The 23,669-nt window shown below is 34.6% G+C and overlaps 1 protein-coding gene across 4 annotated transcripts in view; it reads left to right on the forward strand.

Moving 5' to 3' along the window:
• The window catches only part of AKAP9 (A-kinase anchoring protein 9), a 110,132-nt gene that overhangs the window by 44,479 nt on the left and 41,984 nt on the right, over positions 1-23,669 (forward strand). For 3 of the 4 annotated variants that reach the window (XM_063151101.1, XM_063151110.1, XM_063151119.1), the window contains 17 exons: positions 172-342; positions 2,705-2,860; positions 3,755-3,952; positions 4,628-7,099; positions 8,699-8,912; positions 9,697-9,776; positions 11,418-11,553; positions 11,978-12,099; positions 12,610-12,715; positions 13,247-13,445; positions 13,977-14,073; positions 14,929-15,021; positions 16,384-16,749; positions 17,347-17,577; positions 19,127-19,267; positions 19,814-19,917; positions 20,649-20,854. In XM_063151101.1, the coding sequence (XP_063007171.1) occupies positions 172-342; positions 2,705-2,860; positions 3,755-3,952; positions 4,628-7,099; positions 8,699-8,912; positions 9,697-9,776; positions 11,418-11,553; positions 11,978-12,099; positions 12,610-12,715; positions 13,247-13,445; positions 13,977-14,073; positions 14,929-15,021; positions 16,384-16,749; positions 17,347-17,577; positions 19,127-19,267; positions 19,814-19,917; positions 20,649-20,854 (5,092 nt within the window). The remainder of the gene's footprint in view (positions 1-171; positions 343-2,704; positions 2,861-3,754; positions 3,953-4,627; positions 7,100-8,698; positions 8,913-9,696; positions 9,777-11,417; positions 11,554-11,977; positions 12,100-12,609; positions 12,716-13,246; positions 13,446-13,976; positions 14,074-14,928; positions 15,022-16,383; positions 16,750-17,346; positions 17,578-19,126; positions 19,268-19,813; positions 19,918-20,648; positions 20,855-23,669) is intronic. The other variant, XM_063151126.1, reaches the window with a different exon arrangement.

Here is a 23,669-nt window from a genome sequence, read left to right on the forward strand (position 1 = left end):
TTTGAGGTGTGAATTATACTAACAAAGGAGGTTACCATGGCAATAAGATCTTTGATGCACTATTGTATGTTAATGTTCTAAGGTGGCATTTGGTACAGAATGTGATGCTTGACTTTATTTACTGTGATAAAACATAAAAATTGGCATGTAAAGGAACTTGGATTGATTTAGGAAGAAGAATTTGGAGTTGGAGACATTCATTCAGAGCATGGAATGCAGCACTCACACACACAGCTAGAGGTGATGGAGAATCAATTGGCTGGGAAACAACAAGAGATTGAAGAACTAAGCAGAGAGATAGAAGAAATGAGGGCAGCCTATGGTACAGAAGGATTGCAACAGGTATAATTACCTTATGTTGCTTTCTGCTTGCTATTTGGTTACATGCAAAAATGCAGAGCCTCGCTGGAAAGAGTTCACACTAATGGTAGCTGTTCAGAATGCACTCAGTGTGTGATATAGAATTAATTACATGTAATTTCTTTCAGTCATATGCCATGTATTCTTTTACTTTGAATGGCATTTCTATTGTATGTCTTTTTTTCTCTGTATTTTGTGACTAAAATTCGAATTGTCTTTACAGTGAGATTCTTCAAATTAGGAATGGAAAGACAGTTTTCTTCAAGAAAAGCCCTAATTCTTCTCTACTTATGCAAAGACTTTAATGTCTTCCTGCTCCTCCAAGACCAAAAAACCTCAGGTTTTACTCCCTAAGGAATAATATAACTGAACCAAAATGTATTTGTATGTCAGACTTCACAGTGTGAAATGCAAAACCAACAGTGTCAGAATGTTTTAATCTAAAACACCTAATAATTTGAGTTTACAGGAAAGCATTTCTTACTTTAAAAATACCATTGGAATATAAACTGAAGTTTTAAAGTAAAGAATATTCTTCCACTTTAAGCCAGTGGTGCAGTGCACTCAAGTCATTGCTTTGCTGTGCTTTATGTCTTACTTGTCTCTCTCCTAATTTGGATTCAGGTCATGTCACTGTATTTTGCTAATTTTTTGCAAAGTAGTGTAAAATTTTAAAAAATCTAATATTCAGTAATTTTCACTGTTGCAGCACTACTACTACTACTACTATTATTATTATTATTATTATCAATCTGTGATAATATGCCATTTTATCCACCATAGCACCAGTTAAGTGGTTGCCGCACTTAAGAGGTGGTTTATTATTTCTTTGTCTGTTGTTGAATTTTAATTACTGTGTCTTGTATCTGTTGTGCTAAACATAATAGTCATAATCATAGCATAATAAAGAAAATAAGTATTTCTAATGATTGTAACTACTGTTAATTTTTCCTGAAAGAGTAGAAAGTGAAAATGTTTTTTAAAACTGCATTTTTAAAATGGCTATAATTCAAATTTTTAAAATAAAATAAAAATTTACTTAATCAAAATTGAGTGGTTTTGGGTTTGGGGCTGTGGTACAATAATATTTTAATGGTTGAAGTATAATTTTGTTTTTAGTGGTACAGTGAGTAGTATCTCAGTTGAGAAATGCATATGGTTTATTTTTCAGAAGAAACAAAAGAATTGTAAAAGGGGAATGGAGAAGATAATTGTGTGCTTTAGTTCTGCCTATGTCAAAAACAGAGATTGAATTTAAAAAGTTGAAAATTATATAACATGATGTGCTTTGGAACCAATATGTTTACATTTTCAATTTCATTGAACAGATGCTAAAGCAAAGGTGTAGCACTCTTAAGTTCCTGATCTGTTCCTGATTTTCTCTACTATAACAAACATTTAGTATTTTCATTAGGCTTGTGTGCTTTTTTTTTGGAGCTGATTCTAGTATTCTAAAAATAACTTTATCTGGAAGCATTACCATGTTAAAAACCAAGATTCAGCATATAACTTTGAGAAGGTTTTGGGGGAATATTGTAAACAAAGCACTTAGAGAATATTACTAATGGTTTAAGGAATTTGCAACGTGTAGAGAGGAGGCTTCCACTAGCCTTAAGTGAGTTCAAATTGAGAAAGAAACTTTATACTGATACATGATTATATAAATGCACACAAAAATATTGCAAATCTATATTGTAGAATTTTGACTGCTTGAATGTAATCCTACAAAAATTAAAACAGTTGGCAAAGAATTTTTTTGTACTCTTACGATTTCTTCATCATTACAAATTACAAAAGATTCATCTGTTAAATATGTTGTATCCATTTTGCAGCTTGAACTGATTTTCTTGTGTAGTTATGAATGATTTCCCTGGGTTCACAGTGTAGGATACCCTCCTTTAGTACAATGAATGCTGTTTGTTGCACTTCAAGTGAGAGGTGATATAACTTGCATTTATTGTGGGCAAAGTGTGTGAACATGAGTAGTTGTACAAACACCATTAGTAGATATTCTGGCTTCCTTTATGATGGTTTGTTTATGTGGCCACACTTTTTATTTTAAAAGCAAGTTATATATTTAACTAATTAACCTTCTTAAAAGTTCAGATTTTGTTATTTGTTAACTATATTTTATGGAGAGATCATGTATTGTTCAATGAGGGTGAAAAAGCCCTCCTTCTGAAATTTTTAGAAATAATGCTTGTTAAAATATAAAAACTATACTAGTGAGACAGCTTTTAAACAGAGAGGTTAGGGATGACTTATTCCTACCTAACTGAAATTAGCTAGTATTTTTGACTGTAGTTTTCATGTGCATTAATAGCTTAAATATTATCTTTTACAGCTGCAAGAATTTGAAGCTGCTATCAAAAAAAGAGATGACATTATCACTCAGCTCACTACTAACCTGCAGCAGGCAAGGAAAGAGAAGGATGAAACCATGAGGGAGTTCTTGGAGCTTACTGAGCAAAGTCAAAAACTGCAAATTCAGTTTCAGCATGTAAGTTACACAGCTGCCAACATTTATTTGGGTTTGACAATAGTTGTGTTGTTTGGAGATGCCATAAATAGCTACTTCCTGCAAAAAATGTTTTGTGCATTTTTCAAATATCAGCCTCTTAGCATAGATCAGCAGTCATTTTCCTGGTCCTACAGTTGTTGTCACAGTATAGAATAATTAACTGTAAAATTATAAATATTAGTCCATTTTCTTTCCTATTATGTGGTAATAGCTTCTGATAAATACTTAATTGTGGCAGTTATCCTGGGGAAAAATACTTGGGTAGTTAGTTCTCAGAGCTTTGGGCAGAAATGTTCCCTTTGAAATCAAAATATCCAGCCATCAGCTTCCATGGGTCACAGATTCACACTCCAGTCCTTAAATTTCTGAATAAAAGCTTCCTTTGTGGTGTTATTAAAAGGTAGTTTAAATAACAAAGTGAAGATTCAGAAAGACATTTCTTCTAACAAGCATGGTGGTTGAGGTGCCACAGGCATACAGACTACAGTGTTGTAGTTGAATATTGTAGTCTTTCATGTTGTTTAAGCACATTATATAGCTCATTTTAAGTGGATTATATTCTGAAGCCTGAGATTTTATTATTAAAAATCTGATTTTGGGCTCCATAGCTGCGAGTAGTGAGTTTTACTACACAGTGATGTATCTGAGACACTGCTGTCCTATGTTACCTCACCATGAATATTTAATTAATATGAAATAATTATTGGCTGGTCTTCCCAAATGAATAAGGATGTTTGACTTCCTCTAAAAGAACTTAGAAATCTTTGACTTGTGATGTTGAAGAAGAAAGTAAGGATCACTATTTCTGTATGTAGCACAAGCATTTTCTGAAAAACCTGATATATTTTAGGTTTTATTTCTTTAAAATTCAAGTTGCAGGCAAGTGAAGCCCTAAGGAACAGCAGCCATAGTTGCACAGCTGCTGATTTACTGCAAGCCAAGCAACAGATACTTTCACATCAGCAACAGCTAGAAGAACAAGAAAGTTTGCTTAAGAATTACCAAAAGAAGAATGAAGAACTTGAAGAGCAGATTGCACATCTTCAAGAGAAAATAGTGACATATGAAATGGTATGTTCCTTACTCTAAAGATCTCTTTTCCTAAACACTTTTTAGGATTTTGTAATTCCTTTAAAAAAAAATGCAGAGCACAGGTAATGAGTTTGCTGCATGGAATGCATACAACGATTTTAAGGTTTTGACACTGTTTCTGTTAACTAAGACATAATATGTATATAATTTAAAACTGAAAATTTTATGTCAGTATTATATATTATTTTATAAGAGTTGTAGAAATATTTAGAGCAAGTTTTGAAACTATGTTTCATGTATTAAAACACCTTCAATGAATTATATTATTTTAGAAAAAAGAATTACATTATCTGCTTGAACATTCTTCTCTGCATTAAGCGAAGAATGAATTTTTTCCATTGTGTACTTTTTTTATTCTCCTTCATGAAAAACATTTCAAAACCACCTAAAAAATCAAATATTACTAAAAGTTATAGAAACAGTGGGGTTGGAAAGAGTAAGGGAGAGACATGATGACATGGGTAGGATGGGGGTTCTCAGTATTCCAAGGATACAGGAAACTTCCAAATGAGGTCAACAAATAATTTGTGTTTTATAACTAACATAGCCTCTCTAGCCTTCTAAGAAAGACTAAATAGCTAAGTCTGTAAATGTTCTTTCATGTTCAGATAATTAGCTAAAAATAAGAACATGGCTTTCCTCTTCTATTTTAAGGAAAAACAGAGAAAAGAGGGGGAAGATTTGAGTAAATTAAAAGAAAAAGAAGCATTAGTTGAAGAGCTGGAAGCAAAACTTGGGGAAGAGGAAAAAAATGCGTTTCAGCTAAAGGAAAAATTATCAGATGTCAGCAAATTACTTGAAGAATTGAAAGAAGAAGTTTCCCTAAGAAACCAGCAAATAAGTAACATGGAAGTTGAACTTACCACCTACAAACAGAAAGAAAGACAATGTTCTGATGAAATAAAACAATTAATGGGAACTGTGGAAGAACTGCAGAAACGATGTTATAAAGACAGCCAGTCTGAAGCTGACATTGTGCAAAGAATGGAATTAGAAACACAAAGGAGACTGGCACAACTTCAGGCTGAACTAGATGAAATGCATGGCCAGCAGATTGTACAAATGAAGCAAGAATTAATTAAGCAGCATGCAGCAGAAATGGAGCGGCGTCTTTTGCAACAAAAAGTAGAATTGGAGCAAACTTCGAGTCTGTGTTTTAATGAGAATGTTAATAAAGATCAAATGCATTTAATGAATATTAAAATTAATGAATTGAATGCAAAATTGCAGGATGCTGACAAGGAAAGGGAAAAAATAAAGCAGGAATTGTCACAACAGATGGAAGTTATTGCAACAGAGAAATCTCTTCAACAAACTAGAATTGAAGATCTTCTACAAGAACTGAATTTTTCAAGAGAGCAGGTTCAAAGAGCAAAGCAAACTATAGTGGATATGGAATGTAGATTAAATGAAGCTGAAAAATACCGGTTTGTGATTGACGATTTAAAAACTCAGCTGGCTTCTGCCTCTGAATTTAGGAAAGACTTGGAATTAAAACATGAGGCAGAAATCACAAATTACAAAATAAAACTTGAAATGCTGGAAAGGGAGAAGGATGCAGTTTTGGACAGGATGGCAGAATCTCAAGAAGCAGAATTAGAGAGACTGAGGACAAATCTTCTGTTTAGTCATGAAGAGGAACTTTCCAGGCTTAAAGAAGACTTAGAAAAAGAGCACATGGTGAACATGGAAAGCCTTAAACACAACTTAAATATACACCATAAGCAGCAATTAGATGAAATGCAAAATGAAATGAGTCAAAAGATAGAAGCCATGCAATATGAAAAGGACAACTTAATCACAAAGCAAAATCAGTTGATTTTGGAGATTACAAACCTGAAAGATTTACAGCAGTCTATTGTAAATTCTAAATCTGAAGAAATGACACTTCAAATCCATGAACTGGAGAAGGAGATTGAAGTGCTTAGGCAAGAGGAAAAAGAGAAGGGTACCCTTGAACAAGAAATACAAGAGCTGCAGCTTAAAACTGAGTTGATGCAGGAACAAATGAGGGAGAGAGAAGATACCCTTCAAAAAAAATGTTCAGAATTAGAAACACAAAATAATGTCCTTAAGGGGGAAAATGAAACTCTGGAAGAGAAATTAAAAAATATGTTGGTATGTTCTGAAGAAAACTTACTTTGTAATAGTTCTGAAGAAAACTTACTTTGTAACAGTGGTGTTAGCTCTAAGACAGAAATTTTGGACTTGCAAAAAAGAATAGAAAAGCTTATTACTGAAAATGAGCAACTTAAAAACCAAAACAGTATCCTGCAAGAGGATACTGAAAGGCAGAAGAGTGCCTTTTCATTGACTGAGAAAAAACTTGAAGCTAGCTATAAGGAATTACAGAAGGAATGTGCAAGTCTTCTGAAGGCAAAAACTGATTTAGAAGAGAACAAGAAAAAGCAGGAAACTGAATATAAAAGCAAACTTAAAGCTTTGAATGAAAAGGTATGCCACTTACAAAGCAATAGACCAGTTTTATTTAAAACTAAATCCTCTGGTTTTGAAGGGAGTAAAGAAATGAAGGTGTCCAGGGAAGACATATTTGAGGCTAGAGAAGTTGTTGAGAAAGATGCAACAGAACTTATGGAAAAACTCCAGGTTACTCAGCGTGAGAAGGTGGAATTGTCCCTGAGACTTGCTGATCTCTCTGAACAGTTAAAGTCAAAGGATAGTGAAATCTGTCATTTAAATGAAAAAGTCAAATCCTTAAAAGATGAGAAAGAGCAAATTCTAGTGAAATGTAAAGAACTAGAATTCACAGTTAGTCATGTTCAGAAAAGAAATAGTAGTAGTAATGACTCTAAGAAAAGATGCTCCAAAGGAAAATCTCTAAAGGCTGCTACTCCGGCATCTGAAAGTAGGAATAAACCCCCTGGTTCAAGGAGTAAAGCTGATGAAGGAATAAATTCAAGAGGTAATCAAAGTTCTGGTAAAGACTGCAGCCATGAAGTAACAAAAAAGAAGGAGGTCCAGCAAATGCTGAAACCAGGACAGCAGACTGTTGTGGAACATTTGCATGGGATGCCAGACAGGCTGACAGAGGAAACATCATTACCAGCCATTACACAGAATGAAAATAACCTTCAGCAGCAAGTGGATGCCTTAAAATCAGAGCAGGTATGTGACATGGAACACTATAAAAAAGCTTTAACTAAGAAAATTGGTAGGAGCTTACACTTGGAAATTTGCATCATATTTTTTCCAATTGGATGCTTTGAAGTATAGGTGTGTGTGTGTCAGTGGGTGTCAGTGGGGGAAAGGGTTGTGGCCAGTGGTTGAAAGGGATTTGCATGAATGACCAGAATTACAAGCACAGGCAATGTGTGTGAGGTTGGGTTTTGAATGAAAAAAACCCACCTCTTCTCTTGTGTTTAATTAAGTCAACAGCAACCACAAAAACGTAAGAAGACTACCAGAGCTCTTCATATTTTGATGCAGCTTTTCACTTTCTTGAGGGAAAAACTTATTTTGGACAAAAATTTTTATTCTGTGATTAGTTTTTCAGTTCTCTTAAGTACTCATTCAAACAGTATAAAGAATAATGAAACTTCATCAGTCATCATTGACCAAACTTTTGAAATATCAAACTTGTGAAACACCAAAATTACATTATCAACAATTTTGTTTTAAGAAATTTATCTGGGTGTGATAATGAGAATTCATATCATGTGATTCTAACTATTGTCTTAAGTTTTGTTGGCACAATTTTGCTTGTATTTCTCAGAATTGTAAATTAATTGTAGGTAACATGGAAAGGATTCTTATTTGTCAATACAAATAGCCAAGTACTGAGTTACCAGTATTTAATTAGGTGGTGGAATCATAAATCTATATATAAATCTAAATTTATGTACACTGATGAAGTTCAATATCATGCTGCAAGTGTATGCAACTAAGTGTTCTGTGGAAACAGATATTAAGCAGGCTTCTACTGCTTTTTAAGCTTTTTTTTTTTGTTTGTTTTATGAAAGTCAACCTAATGGTAAACTAATACCACCAAATGCCTAACATTGCATCATAGTTCATTCATTTCCTGAGAAATAAAGTCACAGGCAAAGCCACATTGGAAACAATTGTGAGATTATAAAAAAGAGGTTTAGCTTTGTGATGGTTTCGTTTAGGCTTTTTTGTTTGCTTGATTGGTTGCTTGATTTGTTTTTTATAAGGCTGTTATAAGGGTCTTACCATTTTCTGACATACAACTAAAAATTGTTGTGGTCAAGAGGTGTCTAAAAACCTTTTCAAATTTCAGCTCTAAGTAGGTCCCTGTTGGCATATCCCAAACATCTTTTTTCTTTAGCAGTAACTGTAGTGCAGACTGTAACTACAAGCCTTGAAAATCAGTGTTTTTAACACCTGTTAATAATGCAATCTTTTCTTTGTGTTTAGAGTGCACTTTCTTAACTAGTCTGTTAGTAATGATATTTCTCTCGCTTCACTGGGTTAAAATTCATTGAGATTTTATTGCTGCTAGACAGGAATTGAAGCATATTGAGTTTTGTTTATTTTAATTTGATTTTTATTTTAAGTTGAAATGTTTTACTATTTTGTTAAAACTCAATTTTTCAAACTAATTATGTTTAAATTTACTTTATACATACCATATGTGCAGCATTCCATTCAATACATTATTAGTGTCAGAAATTTCCAATTATCTATTTGGGGCTTTCTATTTTCTTGTTTCTCACTCTTTTAATTGTGTCTTTATATTCGAAGACTGATTTACAACTGCAGATGGAAGCACAGCGGATTTGTCTATCCCTGGTTTATTCAGCTCATGTAGACCAGGTTTGTGAGTCCTTGAAGGCAGAAAAAGAGAGTGCACTTTGCAGTCTTAAAGAAGAACTTGTTCATAATCATATACAAGAGATGAGTGATCTTAAAAGAATGCATCAGCTGGAGCTCCAGACTCTGAAATTTCAACAAACAGGTAACTTGACCAGAATTATGAGAATCTGTATGAAAGCTCTGTATCAGAATCTGTATGAAGCTCTGTATGAAAAACTGCCTTAAAAAGCCCCAACCAAACAAGCACAAGAGTTTGTGCATCTAGCTGCCCAATAAATTGTTTTTATATCATATTTTAAAGTGGTTTTTTTCAGCATATTGTTTACCCAGTACATGCGGTCTATCACTGAGGTAACTTATTACTGAAAAAAAAGTATATAAAAAATAAGGAATCAAAAGTATTACAACTCATTGTTTGCTGTTTATATTAGCTGAATTAATTGTAAAGAATACTGTAGATTCACCTGTAAGGTAAAAAATAAGCAAATTCACCAGCAAAGTTTTTTTGGACTTTTTCTTTTCTGTTTTCTTTCCTTTGCTGCATTGACTCCCTGCACACTTTAAGTAAACTTTGGTGCTACTTTTTGCCTCAGTGAACTTTTATGTTATCATGATGGTTTTCCATCTCAGGTTTTTGTTATACCATGTTTTGCCCTTGTTTAATTTTTTTGCAAAAGTTCTTCTCCCTCCACTAAGTATCTGTATGCATTTATCTTTCTGGAGGTCAGTAATAAACAAAGCCATTTCTTATCTTGCTCCTCTAGAACGTGCAGCTCAGCTGTGATAATTTAAACTGTCCGTGTGTTGTAACAATAAAGAGGGGAACAAAAAAGTGTCCTTCCTCAAGCTGAGGCAGGAAATTAGGCCTTTGGAAAGATGTTGTGCATCTAGTGTTTAAAAATAATATGAATCATTTGTATTCATAGATGATGAAGAGAAATCTACACAAAGACTCATAGAAAAGTTGAATGAAGCTGTCACTGAGGAATGTTCCAGGCTGGCTCAGGTAAGACTTAACAAAAAGCCTTTTTCAAAATGAAAATTTGAAAAACAAAAAATTATGGTTAGTGAGTCATCATATTTTTCTACATTATTTTTGCAGGTTCTCTTTGCAGCTTTTCTCTTTGCACTGATCTCAAAACAGAGACTGCTAAACCTGAGTTTCCAAAATAGTATTGCAAATGGTTTTGTTTGGTTTTTTCCACCTAAACTTGTGTCCTTGTCCAGACAGTCTTTGTCTTACACATAGTCCTAATCTTCTAGCTAATGTTGATCTCATCTCTGCTAGTTTGGAAGTACTTTTTTCCTTTCTCTTTGTTTCTGGATAAATGTTTTTGATTCAAGAGTCTGGTGTCACTCACAAATATCTTGATGCACCAGACATCACCTCTCATATCTGCAATAAGACAGTAATTTCTTTATCAGCTGCAGCTTATCTTTCAAAGACTTAAAAGTGTCAAGCACTCTAAAAAATTTGCTGTCTGTATTTTTTTTTTAGTAAATTAGTATCATAGTCAAAAATTGAACCTTATATTTAGTCTTCATTCTAATATCAGTCACCTATAATAATATTTTGGCACATCTTTTCTTCTAGAGTAACAGTAATTGATGGCCCTTATGGATACTTTTGGACCATCAATTGACTTAGATTTATTTTTAGATAAATTAAGCTGCTTTTGTCACTCATTGTAACTTTTCAAGTCTAAAATACTTTGAATGGATGGCATTTGTGGTTTGGGGTTTGGTGGTTTTTTACCTTCTTTGCTGGACTTTTTTAATACCTTTTGGGTATTCCCATCTTTTTGGGAAAGTGAATAGCAGAATTTTAACTTGGGATCCACCATGGGAGAGATTGAGCAGAACTCCATGGTAGCTCAGAGAAAGTGGCAGCTAAATGAGAGTGCTTGGCATGAGTTATTTCACAGTGTGAAAAATGCTGCCTGGTTGTATGATCCTTTTGTAGAGCTGTTGGAGAAATTATGGTTTTACTTTTCTAAGTTGAATTTGGTTTTTGTTGAGTACAAAATCTTTAAATAAAGAGTCCCACTGTGCTTTGAGCAAGTGGTTTCTTTTCAAGTATCACCTTCAGAAATCATATGGATAAATCTGTTTGCCTGTCCCTTGTGTTCTGCTGACCACATAACACCAACAAACATAGGGTATTCTGTTCATTACTTGCTTTTTTTATGCCATACCCTTTTGTCTGATTTGTTCAGACAGCACTTCAAGAACAAGATGAGCTGTAATCCCTAAAAAGATACCATTTCTGCTTTAAGGAATTCATCTTTTAAGTAAAAATTGCAGCTTTTGAGAATGAGACATTTAAAATGTAAAGTTGCTTTCCACATTACTAAAGAAGGCTTTTCTCTAAAAGATTTTACTCCTTGGCAGTTCCAAATTAAATACTGATTTGGAAACATATGCATTTATGTTTCAGCTGAAAAGTCTTTTCATATCTGTTTCTTTTATCAGGAGTTTTAAAGATTGTCTGCATTCTTAGGATTCAACAGAACATTTATGCCACCATTTTCACAGAAGTTAATGCTCACAAAATACTACTTTCTCCTGTTTTTCTTGTTTTCTTTGTGAATTGTGATTGACAAAATAATAATAAATTGTTTACTTTTCACTTTGATTTGTTGTGCAGGTTTTGTGTGGCAGTCAGAAGGAACATTCTTTAGCTGCTGTAGAAGCTGTTGATAAAGAACAGGAAATTTTCTGTAAACCTGCTGTAGAAGAAAAACGGAGTGTAGAATTACCAGTACACAGAGATCAAGCTCAAGGTAATGACTTTGTACTATCATGCTGGTTAAAAGTACTTATTTAAGGTATTTCAGACTGGCAATTATGCCATTACTTTTTCAAGTACTAATGCATGTGCTTAAATAGCTGTTTTAGAGATTTCCTCATTATTCTGAAGCACTTTATTTTTGTTATGGATATTTTCTTACGCTGTTTTCATTTTCATGGATATTGGTGGAAAAAATTTTGGGGGGTTTTTCTCTTCCTCCTTTTGTAGAAGAAGCTAGCAATCCTACCAAAAAATGCATGTGTATCAATACATATAAAAATGTGTTCAAAATCTGGAAGGACTTCACTTGTTTCAGGATTTTGTAATGTTTATCAGACAATTCTTCAAGGCAGAACTTGTGAACAAATCACTTGTGTTAAAATAGATGGTAAAATGTTAATTTTCTTTTTTTAAAGTCCCTGGTTCTTTGTGTAATTTAACTGTGCAAGAGGGCATGGATGCACTTCTCCAGAAGATAATGGAAGAGTACAGCAGGCTGAAAGCGCTTCAAACACAGCTGATGGCAGAATGCAAACAGGTAAACTTTATTTGCATAGAGTATATGAGCATTTGAATTTTCTCTGTTGCATGAATTCCTTCTGGATGACTGAGGAGGTGTTTGAAAATGTGTGTATCCTGGTTGAGTGGCAGAGCAAGGCAGTGATTTGAGAAAGTGGAGAAAGCTGCTGTCCACGTCACAGAATTGTGGGTTGGTTGAGGTTAGGAGGCACTTCTGGAGTTCATCTAACCCAGCCCCTCACCCAAAGCAGAGTCAGCTGGGAAAGATTGCCAAGGACTGTGTCCAGCTGAATTTTGATACTTCACAAGCCCAGTGGGCAGTTTTGCCTTCTTCAGGTTATACATGCCCAGCTCTTCCACCTCTCCTAGGTCAACAAATGCTCCAGGCCTCCCATCTCCTTTGTTACTCTCTGCTGGGCTCGTGCCAGTATGTCCATTTCCCTTTCATACTGGGAGTGCAGCACTGGATATAATATTTTTGTGCTGTTACTGACAAATTGTTAATTGCATTTACTTGGTTATTGTTCAGGTTAAGGAACCAAAGGAGTCTTCTTCAGATAGGAGGAAAGAAGAGGAACCTATCCATATGGAAATCGGAAAGGAAAGTCTGCAGGCTCCTTCACAGAATCTAATGGGTAAAAATATATATATGCTGTTTTTAATGTATGTATATTTAGAGAGAAAGAAAGACAATGACTTTTAATTTTAACTTATTTATATCTTACTACAGCTAGAACATAAGAGATTTTTTCTGATTTTGCTGTACAATACTCTAATTTTCTTAATTCTGTAAATTTTTTCAGAAGTAGATTCTGTGATGCATTTTTGGTTTAGTATTTTTTTAGTTTTCCACTATAACAATTTGTTACCCATATCAAATATTATTTTGCAAAATTGAAGATTAGGTTATCATTCTTTGTTACAGAAAAGTAGTTGACCAGATGTCAGAAATATTTTTAAACTACATTAATTATTCAGTCACTGCTAAATATTTGTGAAGAAGTTAATATAGTTTCTTTCTTTCATTCTTTCATTCTTTCGTACTTCTGTTTGTTCTTTCTTTCCACTCTTTCTTTCTCTTTTTTTTCTTTTGTTTGTTCATTCTTTCTTTTTCTTTTCTTTCTTTCTGTCCTTCTCACCCCCTGCTTCACACAACCTATGTACAGATCCTACAATTCAAGAATACTGTTCAAAGGAGATAGGGAATCTTAAAAAACAACTTGAGGAGCAGCATGCTCAAGAGCTGGAGCACCTCCGGTCCTATTTCCAGCAGCAGCTGAGAGAAAGTCAAGAGAGGTACACTACAGAGCTTGTCCATCTGCAGGAGAAGCTTCAGATGGCTGGGGAGTCCTCTGACCACACAAGGTATTCACCAGTTTTTCAATGCTTAAAACTTCATGCTCGTTCAAGAAGTGTTTCAAATACCCATTTGTGTAAAGCTCTGTGTTCTGCTTCAGAATTGGAGCAATTCTTTATAAACATATTGCTCTGCTGTAGTTTTATTCCTTCAAGAGTTGTTAAGAGTCTTAAAAGAAATGACATAAACATTGCAAATTAAGTAGTGCAGCATTTATTGTTAATAGAGGAAGATTTGATAAATGGAATAATGTGTAAAAGTAATTTCATATATATGAGCTTTATAGCAGCAATTTCAAAACTTCAACTCAGTAGACCACATTTAGTCTTCAAAACTCCAGGCACTATCATTTACATCTAAAGACATCTTGTGTAGATGTAGTTGCCTGAAATTAATTATTTTCTAGAATGATAGGTAATACTAAAGTTTGTGGTAAAGTTTAAGTCCTGTTAACACATAATGGTTTTTACCAAGTCATGGGCAAAATACCGATCTTTTAAAAACTATTATTTCTCCTCTCTGCTTTTTGTACTTTTTAGTGTATCCACAGATTCAGAAAGAAAGTTAAAAGAAGTCTTCAGGAAACTAAAGTGCACAGAAAATCTTCATCAGAAAAAAACAGATAAAGCATTAGAGGTATGATGTAAATCAGTTGATGGCTAATATATATGAGTGACATAATTTAGATGCTTTGGCTTCATAGATTAAAGTGAATTATGGACTAATACTTAGTAAACTAAGGTAGTTATCATCTTAATGTTGTACTGTACTATTACACAGTCCATGTGAGGGGCAAAATATTTAAATTTTTCTGAAAAACATATCTGGGAATTATGATTAAGAAAATTTGCTTTATTGATGCTGGGTTTACATTTATTTTATCTCTGAAACAAGACGTTTCAGTTGGCTGCTTCTTACTAAAGTGGGAGACAATTCATGTTCAAATTCTGAGATATCTTCAGGAATCTTTAAAATATTGTGACCTCTCTTTAAAGATGAGTTATGAAAGGAGCAATTTAAGTGAAATACCAGGATTTTTGTAGTATACGCTGCACAGTTTAGGAGAAATTTTGAAAAAATTTTGGCAAATGACCCCAAAGATTTTAAGAGACCAGTGCAAATGGGAAAGACCCCATGCATTCCTCCCCTAGGAGTGCTGGAAACCTGGCTCAAAAATTCTGCATTTTGCAGAGTAGTAACATTGTTTTGTGCTGTGATTCTGTGCTTACTGACCTGGTTTCACAGCATTTAACATCTCAAATAGTGCTGGAAGGAGAGTTGTTGCAAACTTAATGTTTAAAATTCATTTTGAAGCAGAAACAAGGCAAAGTGTTCTACTCAATTCTTCTGCATTGTGGTACAAAAATACATGATTTGTATGAGATGAAGAAAACCTAATTTAGGGAAAAAAATCTCTTGCTGGATTTAAACTTGAAACTAATGAAGTAAAATTACAAATACATGATCTGAGATTTCATGTTTTTCTTACAGCTTGGTAGGGAGATGGAAATGCAGAATGATCTGGATGTTGTTCAGTTACTCCAAAAGCAGTACCAAGAAAGATTAGAAGAAGAAGTAGCAAAGGTATTACTTTTATTTCATTACTTTAAAATATGTTTAAAAAATCTGTCATTTTTATTTGCCATTTTCAACTATTTAGGTAATTGCTGTAGCATATGCTAACTTTCATATGATTTATTTACAAGGAATAGTTTCATTTGGCTTCTGAATGGGAAACCTTAAAAAATTCTGGAACATTTTGGGGTTTCTTAGCTATCTGTCCTATTCCTAACTCATAATTTCTCTTCATATGGGTTCTAGTGGTAATGTTTAAAACTTCAAAGGAAGTAGACAACATGCTACCGTATTCTGCACTAGAATTTATTTTCAAAATCCAGAGACTTAGGGTGTATTTCTTGCTACCATAGGCTTATCAGCAGGTCAGTTCAAAAGACTTTTGCACTCAATAGTTTAATATTATTTTCTCATAATATTTTATTGTACATTTTAATATGTTGTGTAAAATGCATCATTTTTATTTGGATCTGGTGACTAAAACATGAAAAGTAAAAGTAAGATTTTATAGGTAGAGTATATATGTTTGTGGATTTACTTACTTTCTGATTTTCAAAAAAGTTTCCATTTTTTTTCAGAGTAAAAAACATATTCTCTTAACTGCTGCCAAGAAAACCCTTCTTTATGAGGAAACAAATGTTGCATTGGTTAAGATCAGTTTAAGTTCAAAAGACAAACTCAAATATTCTGGAAAGGAAGAGTTTAGTGGTTTTAAGTGTAACAATTCTGTATTTATTATACTGTTTTTTCACACTTATTGTAGCTTATGCTATATATCATTGTATTCTAAATCTAGAATAGAATTACTCACATGAGTGGAAAAGAGATTTATTTGTATTAGACATACTTAGCAACACAAAAGTTATCAGCCTGTTGTAGCTGCAATTGCAGCTAGTTAGTACCAGTAATTTCTTTCTGGTTAAGTAAAATCCTGTGCTAAGTATCAAGCACTTGGCACTGCATTCTTTATACAGCCCTAAATTCCATGTCAGTCAAACTTTTGCATAGGATGCTTGGCTAGATAGAGAAAGCTTAGCACAGCTGCTCTTAAGCCTGTTTGCCAGCACTTTTGAAATCATCTAATAGAATCTTAAAAAAAAAAACAACTTGATATTTCCACGCTAAACAATCTGTTGTAATGGAAAACAGCGTTGTAGTTCATTAAACTACCTTAAATACAGCATATCTGCATTTTAAGATGTGACCATTTTCAAGATTAAGAAGGTATCTTCGTTCTTTTATCTTTTTTTGTTTCCCTTTGAGAACTTTTGGTGCTTATATTTTTATTGTTGATGGTCATCTATGAGATTTCTTCAGTACTAGGAGATGCTGTGAAGCATAAACTGATGCAGACTTCTCTTATTTTTTCAGGTTATTGTGTCAATGAGTGTAGCATTTGCCAAACAGACGGAATTGTCAGGAATTGCTAGGCAGAAGGAAGAAGAAGCACCAAGGCAGATTGTACATCCTGAGAGAATACATTTTGGAATTAAGAACAGTGAGGAAGAGGTTGACAGCCTTCTTAGGAAAGCAGCTGGAAAAGGCAGTAGGAATGAAGAAGGATTAAAATCACTTTGCAAGGAACTCAGTGAAGAATCTGGAGAGATCAATTCACTTGGAGAACAGCTTCATTTTAATAGCAGCCCTGATTGCCTATTAGGACAGTCAACACATAAGCCAGTGATTTCTGAAGAACTTCTTTCCCATAACAGAGGTCTTACAGCAGAAGAAACACCAGTAAGTGTTAAAAAAAAAAATCAGCAAAGAAAAAATGAAGATAAAAATTCCATTTAAATATTTCCTTTTCCTTTCAAAGAGTTGACAGCTTCAGACCAGAATTATCTACACTTCTTTCCTGTGTGCTGTGCCTGAGGAAGGGAATACGATGCCAGCTATATTGCAGACAATAAATTGTTTAAAGACTTTTTGTAAACTGGGTTATATTTTAGTGTTTATACAAAGAACAGTCTAAAAATAGTGCTTAAACAGTTTGAGCCTCTTGTGATAAAGGATATCAGCTGAACACAAAAATTATTGAAGTGGTGTAAAGCATATATTTAGCATTTCACAAACATGGGGTGGGGCCAAGCTAAAATAAATATGATAAAAAGGAGTTGTAATAAGCATGAAAGCTAATACTGTTGAGAGTTATTGGAAAAAAAAAATATCTTTTTAAATGGAGTATAATTCTAAGCCTGGACTGTCCAAGAAGCAGGCAACACGATAATGCTTTCATTCCAGCTACTTTCATGTATGAAAGCATTTTCTGAAATTTAACTACGTGCTAGGAACAGTTGTCGAGAATGAGGTGCTAAAGTAGTTGCACTGTTTCAGCACTCAGGTGGGGTGGTGACCACGGACAGAGACGCAGCCACGAGCAGCCAGCTGCTGCTGTACGAGGAGCGCCTGGAGGACATGCGGCAGGAGCTGGTGCGGCAGTACCAGGAGCACCAGCAGGCCACCGAGCTACTGAGGCAGGGCCACATGCAGCAGATGGAGCGCCAGAGGGAAAATCAGGATCAGCTCCTCGCTGAGCTGGAGAGTCTTAAGGTGCAATTGGCTGAGGTAATACAGAATTCAACCAGTGAGTTAACAAAGGAACGCCACCATGGAAGATTCATATTTATGTATTTATATCTATTTAGAGGGAAAGAGTCATGCTCATATTTGTCATGTGCATGCATACACACTCATGCACACACCTTTTTTTGTGTGTGTGTACATACAAACCAATATATATGCATATATTTGTAGAAGATATTTCTCTAATCAAAGCTCAGGCTTTGATTTAGACTTCTGTAAACATGGAGCAAACCTGCAGTGCTGCACAGCAGCCAGAATAGAGTGATTATGGATGCACTGCCAGATGCGTGGCCCTGTATGGGATGCAGACTAGCAGCCATTTACATCCATGAAGCCACCAGGCATGACTAGAAATATTATAAAATTCTTCATTTTTCGTCATTCTGATTTAAGCAGTATCAGTGGCTTCCTGCAACAATGTGTTTTGGCATTTTGAGATTTTTTCCCCCAGTTCTGGGAGCTAAGTCCTTACCAACTTTTAGAATGAAGCAATATCTGTAGGGTTTGGTGGGAAACATCAACGTTTCTTTGCCTTTTCAAACTTAACTTGCTGTCACTCCATATCTATTCAAAGCCTAGAGTAGGTGTGCTAATGAAACTCATTAGTTTATCTTAACAATTCAAAAATAATGTCATTTATAGACAGTCTTTCAAGGATTCCTTCTCCTGAAAGACAAAGTAAAAAGAATCCAGAACAATATATCTTGCTCTCATTTAATTTCAACAGTGTAACATTACCAAAATGCACATGAAGCTAGTAATCAGTGAATTCTAGAATTCTTTGCTGTCACTGTGGAGTGCAGCTTCAGACCTTTCCAGACCTGTTTCTGCTCTGTTTAAGTGTGGGCTCATGGAGTTCTGGAATCTAGAAAGCCAATCACTTGTACCTTAGGAGTCCTTTCCAGCAACATCAGCTGTCTCTCCCAGCTGCTTTGAAGGTGTCCTAGAATAATTTATTCTGATAATCTTTCCTTTTGGTATATACATACTTTCTCCTTTTACCTTTTTTTTTTTTTTTTCCTGTTTTTAACTGCATCTTTGTCAGGGTTGCAAATTCCTGTAACTGATAAAAATCACTCAGTAGAACTTAGGCTGCTGGGTTTTTTTTTGTTTTTAATTCCAGGTATGTATGTATGTAAGAACTACATACAAATGTATGCATTGTGTTTAAGCCATGAACACTTCTAGCTCTTCTAAAAGAGAATGTGTGTAGGGTTTTTATAAAAATACGTTATTGTTATCTTTTTGTGCAAAACATGTTATAGCATGTAATATTCAGAAATTCCCTCCAGTTTGCATTGTGACCATTGTATTTCCTAAAGAGCATAAAAATGGTATGAAAATCTTAAGGAAGGTTTAGGTATTTTTTATCTGTATTCCATTCTAGAGAGCTTTTAGTGTTTTTTTAATGATTTAACGAGACGGACTGAAATTTCATTGTTCAGTGTCCGTAAAGAATTAGAAGAGACAGGACTCACTTGACTCAGAAGCTTAAACTACTGTGTGAGCCTCTACAACACTTCTTTCTTAGCGTGTCTCAATGGAGAATGACAGCCTGGTTGCAGAGAGAGAGAGAATGCTTTTGGAAGAACTGGAGTCATTAAAACAACGTTCCGGACCCGGAAAAGAGAGGCTGTTTTGTGAGTTACAGAACAACAGCACACAGACAGAGGTAAACATGGACTTTGACTTTCTGGGCAACCCTGGCATGTAAAACCAGTAAAAGATTCCTCTTCGCTGATACTCCTTCTGTGTAATATATTTTCCTAAAAGAGGTTGGGTATTGCTGCAACAGAGCAGGTGTAAGATTCAAGAGGTGCTAGTGGTAATCATAGATTTTTGACTTCAGGCAAGCAGAAGCTGGTTGAACAGCTTGAAGGTGGAGATTATTACTACAGCTATTTCCTTAAGTAAACTCACTTTTCCATATTGCTATAGCAATGCAAACAGAAAGTACAACAGCTGCTTAATCAGTGTAACAAAGTTCTTTCTAATTGGCCCTGCCTTGGATTTCCTGGTTTGTTTTGTTAATATTTTTTTCCACATAATAAGAGTATTACTTTATTTGTAATTTGGTGCAGAAGTATTAAAAAGGAAATGACTACTTATTTAGGTTTTCAATTTCATATCCTGCCATATATAAGAAGAATATGTTGATTCTGACATGACAGGATTCCTGTCTTTTTTGTTTTCTCTCCCTCTGCCAAAACTTACTCAGAATGAAAATGAAAACCCAAACGATGCAAGAGAGCAGCTCTTTGAGCATGAAGATGGTGAAAGGAAGCCTGATGAAACACCTTCAGCTCTTCTTTCTAAAGAGAGGTGCCTAGAATTCTTAAGAAAATATTCTTCTTAAATTTTGATAATCATGTTTTTGCTGTTAGATTAATAATATTTATAAGCTTTATTCTGACTGATGATAATGTGCACATTTTGTTCTAGAAAACCATATTTGTAAGTTTATGTACTTAAGGTTAAATAGTATCATATTTTTTATAAAGCCTAAGAATGTAATGTTACAGAGGATGAGCCTATAAAACCGTGGCCTATTTTACTATATATTTTGCATGACACACTTTGAATCACAAACATTATTTATACACATATATTTATATACATGTTGTATGTATATATGGGAATTAAGTTTATATTAGTACAATTGTTTTATTTTATGATACCAGTTGACTATTCTGTAAAGTTTTTTATCTGTGTAGAGGGGCAATTTTCTTAACTGCCATTTGAGAAAGGATTAATTTTATAATGAATACTAGGTGAAAGCAGACCTCTGCTTTAAAAGAATAACTAGATAAAAGGCCAAGATAAAAGTAGAAATAGTGATAAATACTGAGACTTTTTACATATTTTGTAAAAATAACTGACGTTTAACACAAATGTGTATTTAGCATTTATATGATGTAGGGTTTAGCCTTAAAAAAGAAATCTTAATTTTGTATTTCAGTTGCAAACTTCTTTGGTTGCAAAAGTGTATAAAAGGTAAAACCCACTTGGAAACAAGGGAAAGATCAGAGGATTGATTAGTTTCTGTCCTGCAGGCATGTTTTTCAGAAGGCTAATGAAAAACTCATGAAGATTCTTTTAGAAGTTGTGAAGACAACTGTAGCAATGGAGGAGACAATTGGTCAGCATGTTCTTGGCTTACTGGATCGGTCTGGAAAAGTCCAGGCTTCCAAACAAGCTGGTTGGGACACTGAGACAGAGGAGTCAATAAAACCCTGCATCCGTGTGGGGTATGAAAAAGGTACTGATTGTATGGTTTTATATTTCATAAGAAGTATCATTTGCATGTTTTAATGATATATTTAAATACTCTTAGCTTTGATAGTTTAAATTAAACTTTTCTTAAGGAAAAAAACCCCACAACCTATTTTTCATTTGAATGGATATGACATCTCTGTTTAAGAGACAACATTTCAGGGGTTGTTTGGGTCATACTCCACACCAGTTACAACTCACATCTAGAGTCCTGTTGCAAAGCCTGCAACAGAATGGGAAAGTGATTGAGAAGTCACGAAAAAAAAGTTTCTGTTGATGGAGGCAAAAAGAATGAACCACAGCTCCATGGCATATTGCACCACTTACATCCTCCTGTGTATGTGTGGGGAATGGGCACTGGTGTCAAGGGCTGTATCTCCACCTCTGCACTAAAAGTTCAGAGGTATGCTGCTGGTCACCGAGGCCAGGCTGGCAGGGGAGAGCTTGTATATATGTGTGCTTATGGACTTCATTAGCTTCCTGAGGAAGAGTTTGCATGCAAATCCAGTTCTGGACACAGTTCCAAGAACTTCTCAGCTGCCAACACTTGCCCATCAGCTGTTTCCAGGAGTGCTAGTTGGCACAAGACTGAAGGAGCATTTTGGTGTTAGTTGCATACCAGTGTCAAAGAACTCTACTGGGCTCTGTTTATTTTCTTGTGCACTAGGATAGTGTCTGTCCATTTCTCTTTTGGGCAAAAGTAGGTAGGTGCTTGATCGTACTGCCCTTTAGGTACATTAAGGTTGTGCACATGCATCCTGGATCTTGTGGGAAGATGATCCCAATAGATGGACAACAGAACAATTCAACCTCAGACACATTATACGTTTGGATTTGGCTGGAATTTTAACTACTAGGAATGAGAAAAAGAACTGGAAGTGGAATACTACATTTCAGTATTAAGAAAGTGTCTATCACAGGATAATAATACAACTTTCAAATGCAAGTGAACTTTACCTCTTTCTTTCAAAATGTAGATTATTGCATGTTATTGATTCCATCTAGCTTTAAATATATAGGTCACATTAAGCCTTAGGGCAAATTAAGAAAGGTTGCATGAATTTGTAGCACAGACACATCTTCAGTTGATCACTCAAAAGGTTATCTGCAATGACATGTATAAAGTTGTAGTCTAACAATTTCTGAAGTTTTCAAGTTAACAGCAGTTTTTTTCTTGTACTTCTGTTTAATTTTTTAAAGAAAGTAACTTTTATTTTCTATACATATAACTGTATTTAGTTGTGGGAAAAATTATCTTTTCAAACTTCAAGCTTTTGAGGCTTTGCCTTTTTCCTCAAATAGCAGATTGGATAACTAAGCTTCTGATTTTATTTTTTGGTACATTCACTTTTGCCTGCTCCTGCTTATCAGTGTGTATACTTGTACGTGTCACTAATTATTGTCATTAACAATTCTTAATGCATTACATATATGTAGCAAAACACAGTTTAAAAATATATCTTTCTGTCATTTTTACTTATTTGACTTTCATAATTCTACTGTCTACACACACAACATGCGCTGTGATTGGGATGATTTGCTAATTTCTTGTGAAGTCTTCTGATGAAAGAGAAGTCTCTTCAGGTAGAAAAAAAGCTCAATTCCATTCTGTTAGTGGCAGAATGTGTTTGCTATTAGTGTATTTTGAAGAGGTATGTAAAGTTTCACTCTCCTGTAAGAAAGCAGGTGTCTGTTCTTGTAATGCCCTTCCTTGGTACAGAGCAGCATTCGAGCTGCCCACCTACCAGTTGTTTATTCCAGTATCCTTTTTGCACGTTTCCTTACATTCAGAAATAACAATGAAGGAAGGAGTTACAAAAGTAAAAAGTGAAAATTAAAGAGCTAAGCTTACAGTAGCTATAATGGCTGAACGTATGGTTTGTAATGTATCTCTGGGGCTGTATTCACAGTTCTCCTTTTTTGCTCTCAAAATGATACTGGACCATCCTTTCTGCCACTGGGGTCATGCAGCCATAGTAATAGTTGTACTTGGTCTTTCTTCAAATGGAATAAAATGACCAATTCTGTTAGTGTTTTCTGCCATGGGATTCTCATTATTCATATTCTATACTAACACTTAAATGGCTTGAAAGGACAAATTTTAAAATTTTTCCTCATTATTTTATGGAAGTTAGAAATATGTAGACACTGTTGGGTTATTTTTAAACTGTTATGTTATTATATTTTCTAGTACCCAGCCAAACAGATCTCCCTTTTTAGTTAGTTAGGAAATCTGTAGGAATAAATTTATACCTATAAAAATCTAATTTAATAATACAGTAGTAAAATAACGTGTTTCTTTAAGGGAATGTTCTCTGACCTACTGAACATAATCTATATGTATTGACAAGCAAAATTCAACTTACTGTTTTTGCTGAGTTTCAGCATTTTTAAAAGCTGAATCGTTAAGATCATGTGCTTTTAACCACACCTGATTTATAGAGTGCATTTATAGAGGGACATTGACTAGGTTATCTGCAAGCACAGGATTTCATTTCTAGAAAAGTGAGTAAAGTTCAAATTTCAGTCATAAAAGGTATCATTGGAATGACATTTGTGCTCAGTAATCTGGTGAGTTTGCTTGGGTAGAGGGACTGCGCTAATGCAGGTTGCTTTGGAGAAGCCTGGGAGGTTATGGCATTCCTTGACTATTAAATCCTCTTCATTCTGAGCTTCTGAGCTCCTTGTTTCTGAGCAGCGTACCAGGAGAAAAGGTAGTAAATAGCTAAACACTGTGCTGCCACAAGACTGATTTATTGTTTTCAGCTTGTAACCCCTAAGCTTAATTCCTAAATGGAATC

Source organism: Melospiza melodia, chromosome 1 (assembly GCF_035770615.1).
Source record: "Melospiza melodia melodia isolate bMelMel2 chromosome 1, bMelMel2.pri, whole genome shotgun sequence".
Classification (NCBI taxonomy): Eukaryota; Metazoa; Chordata; class Aves; order Passeriformes; family Passerellidae; genus Melospiza; species Melospiza melodia.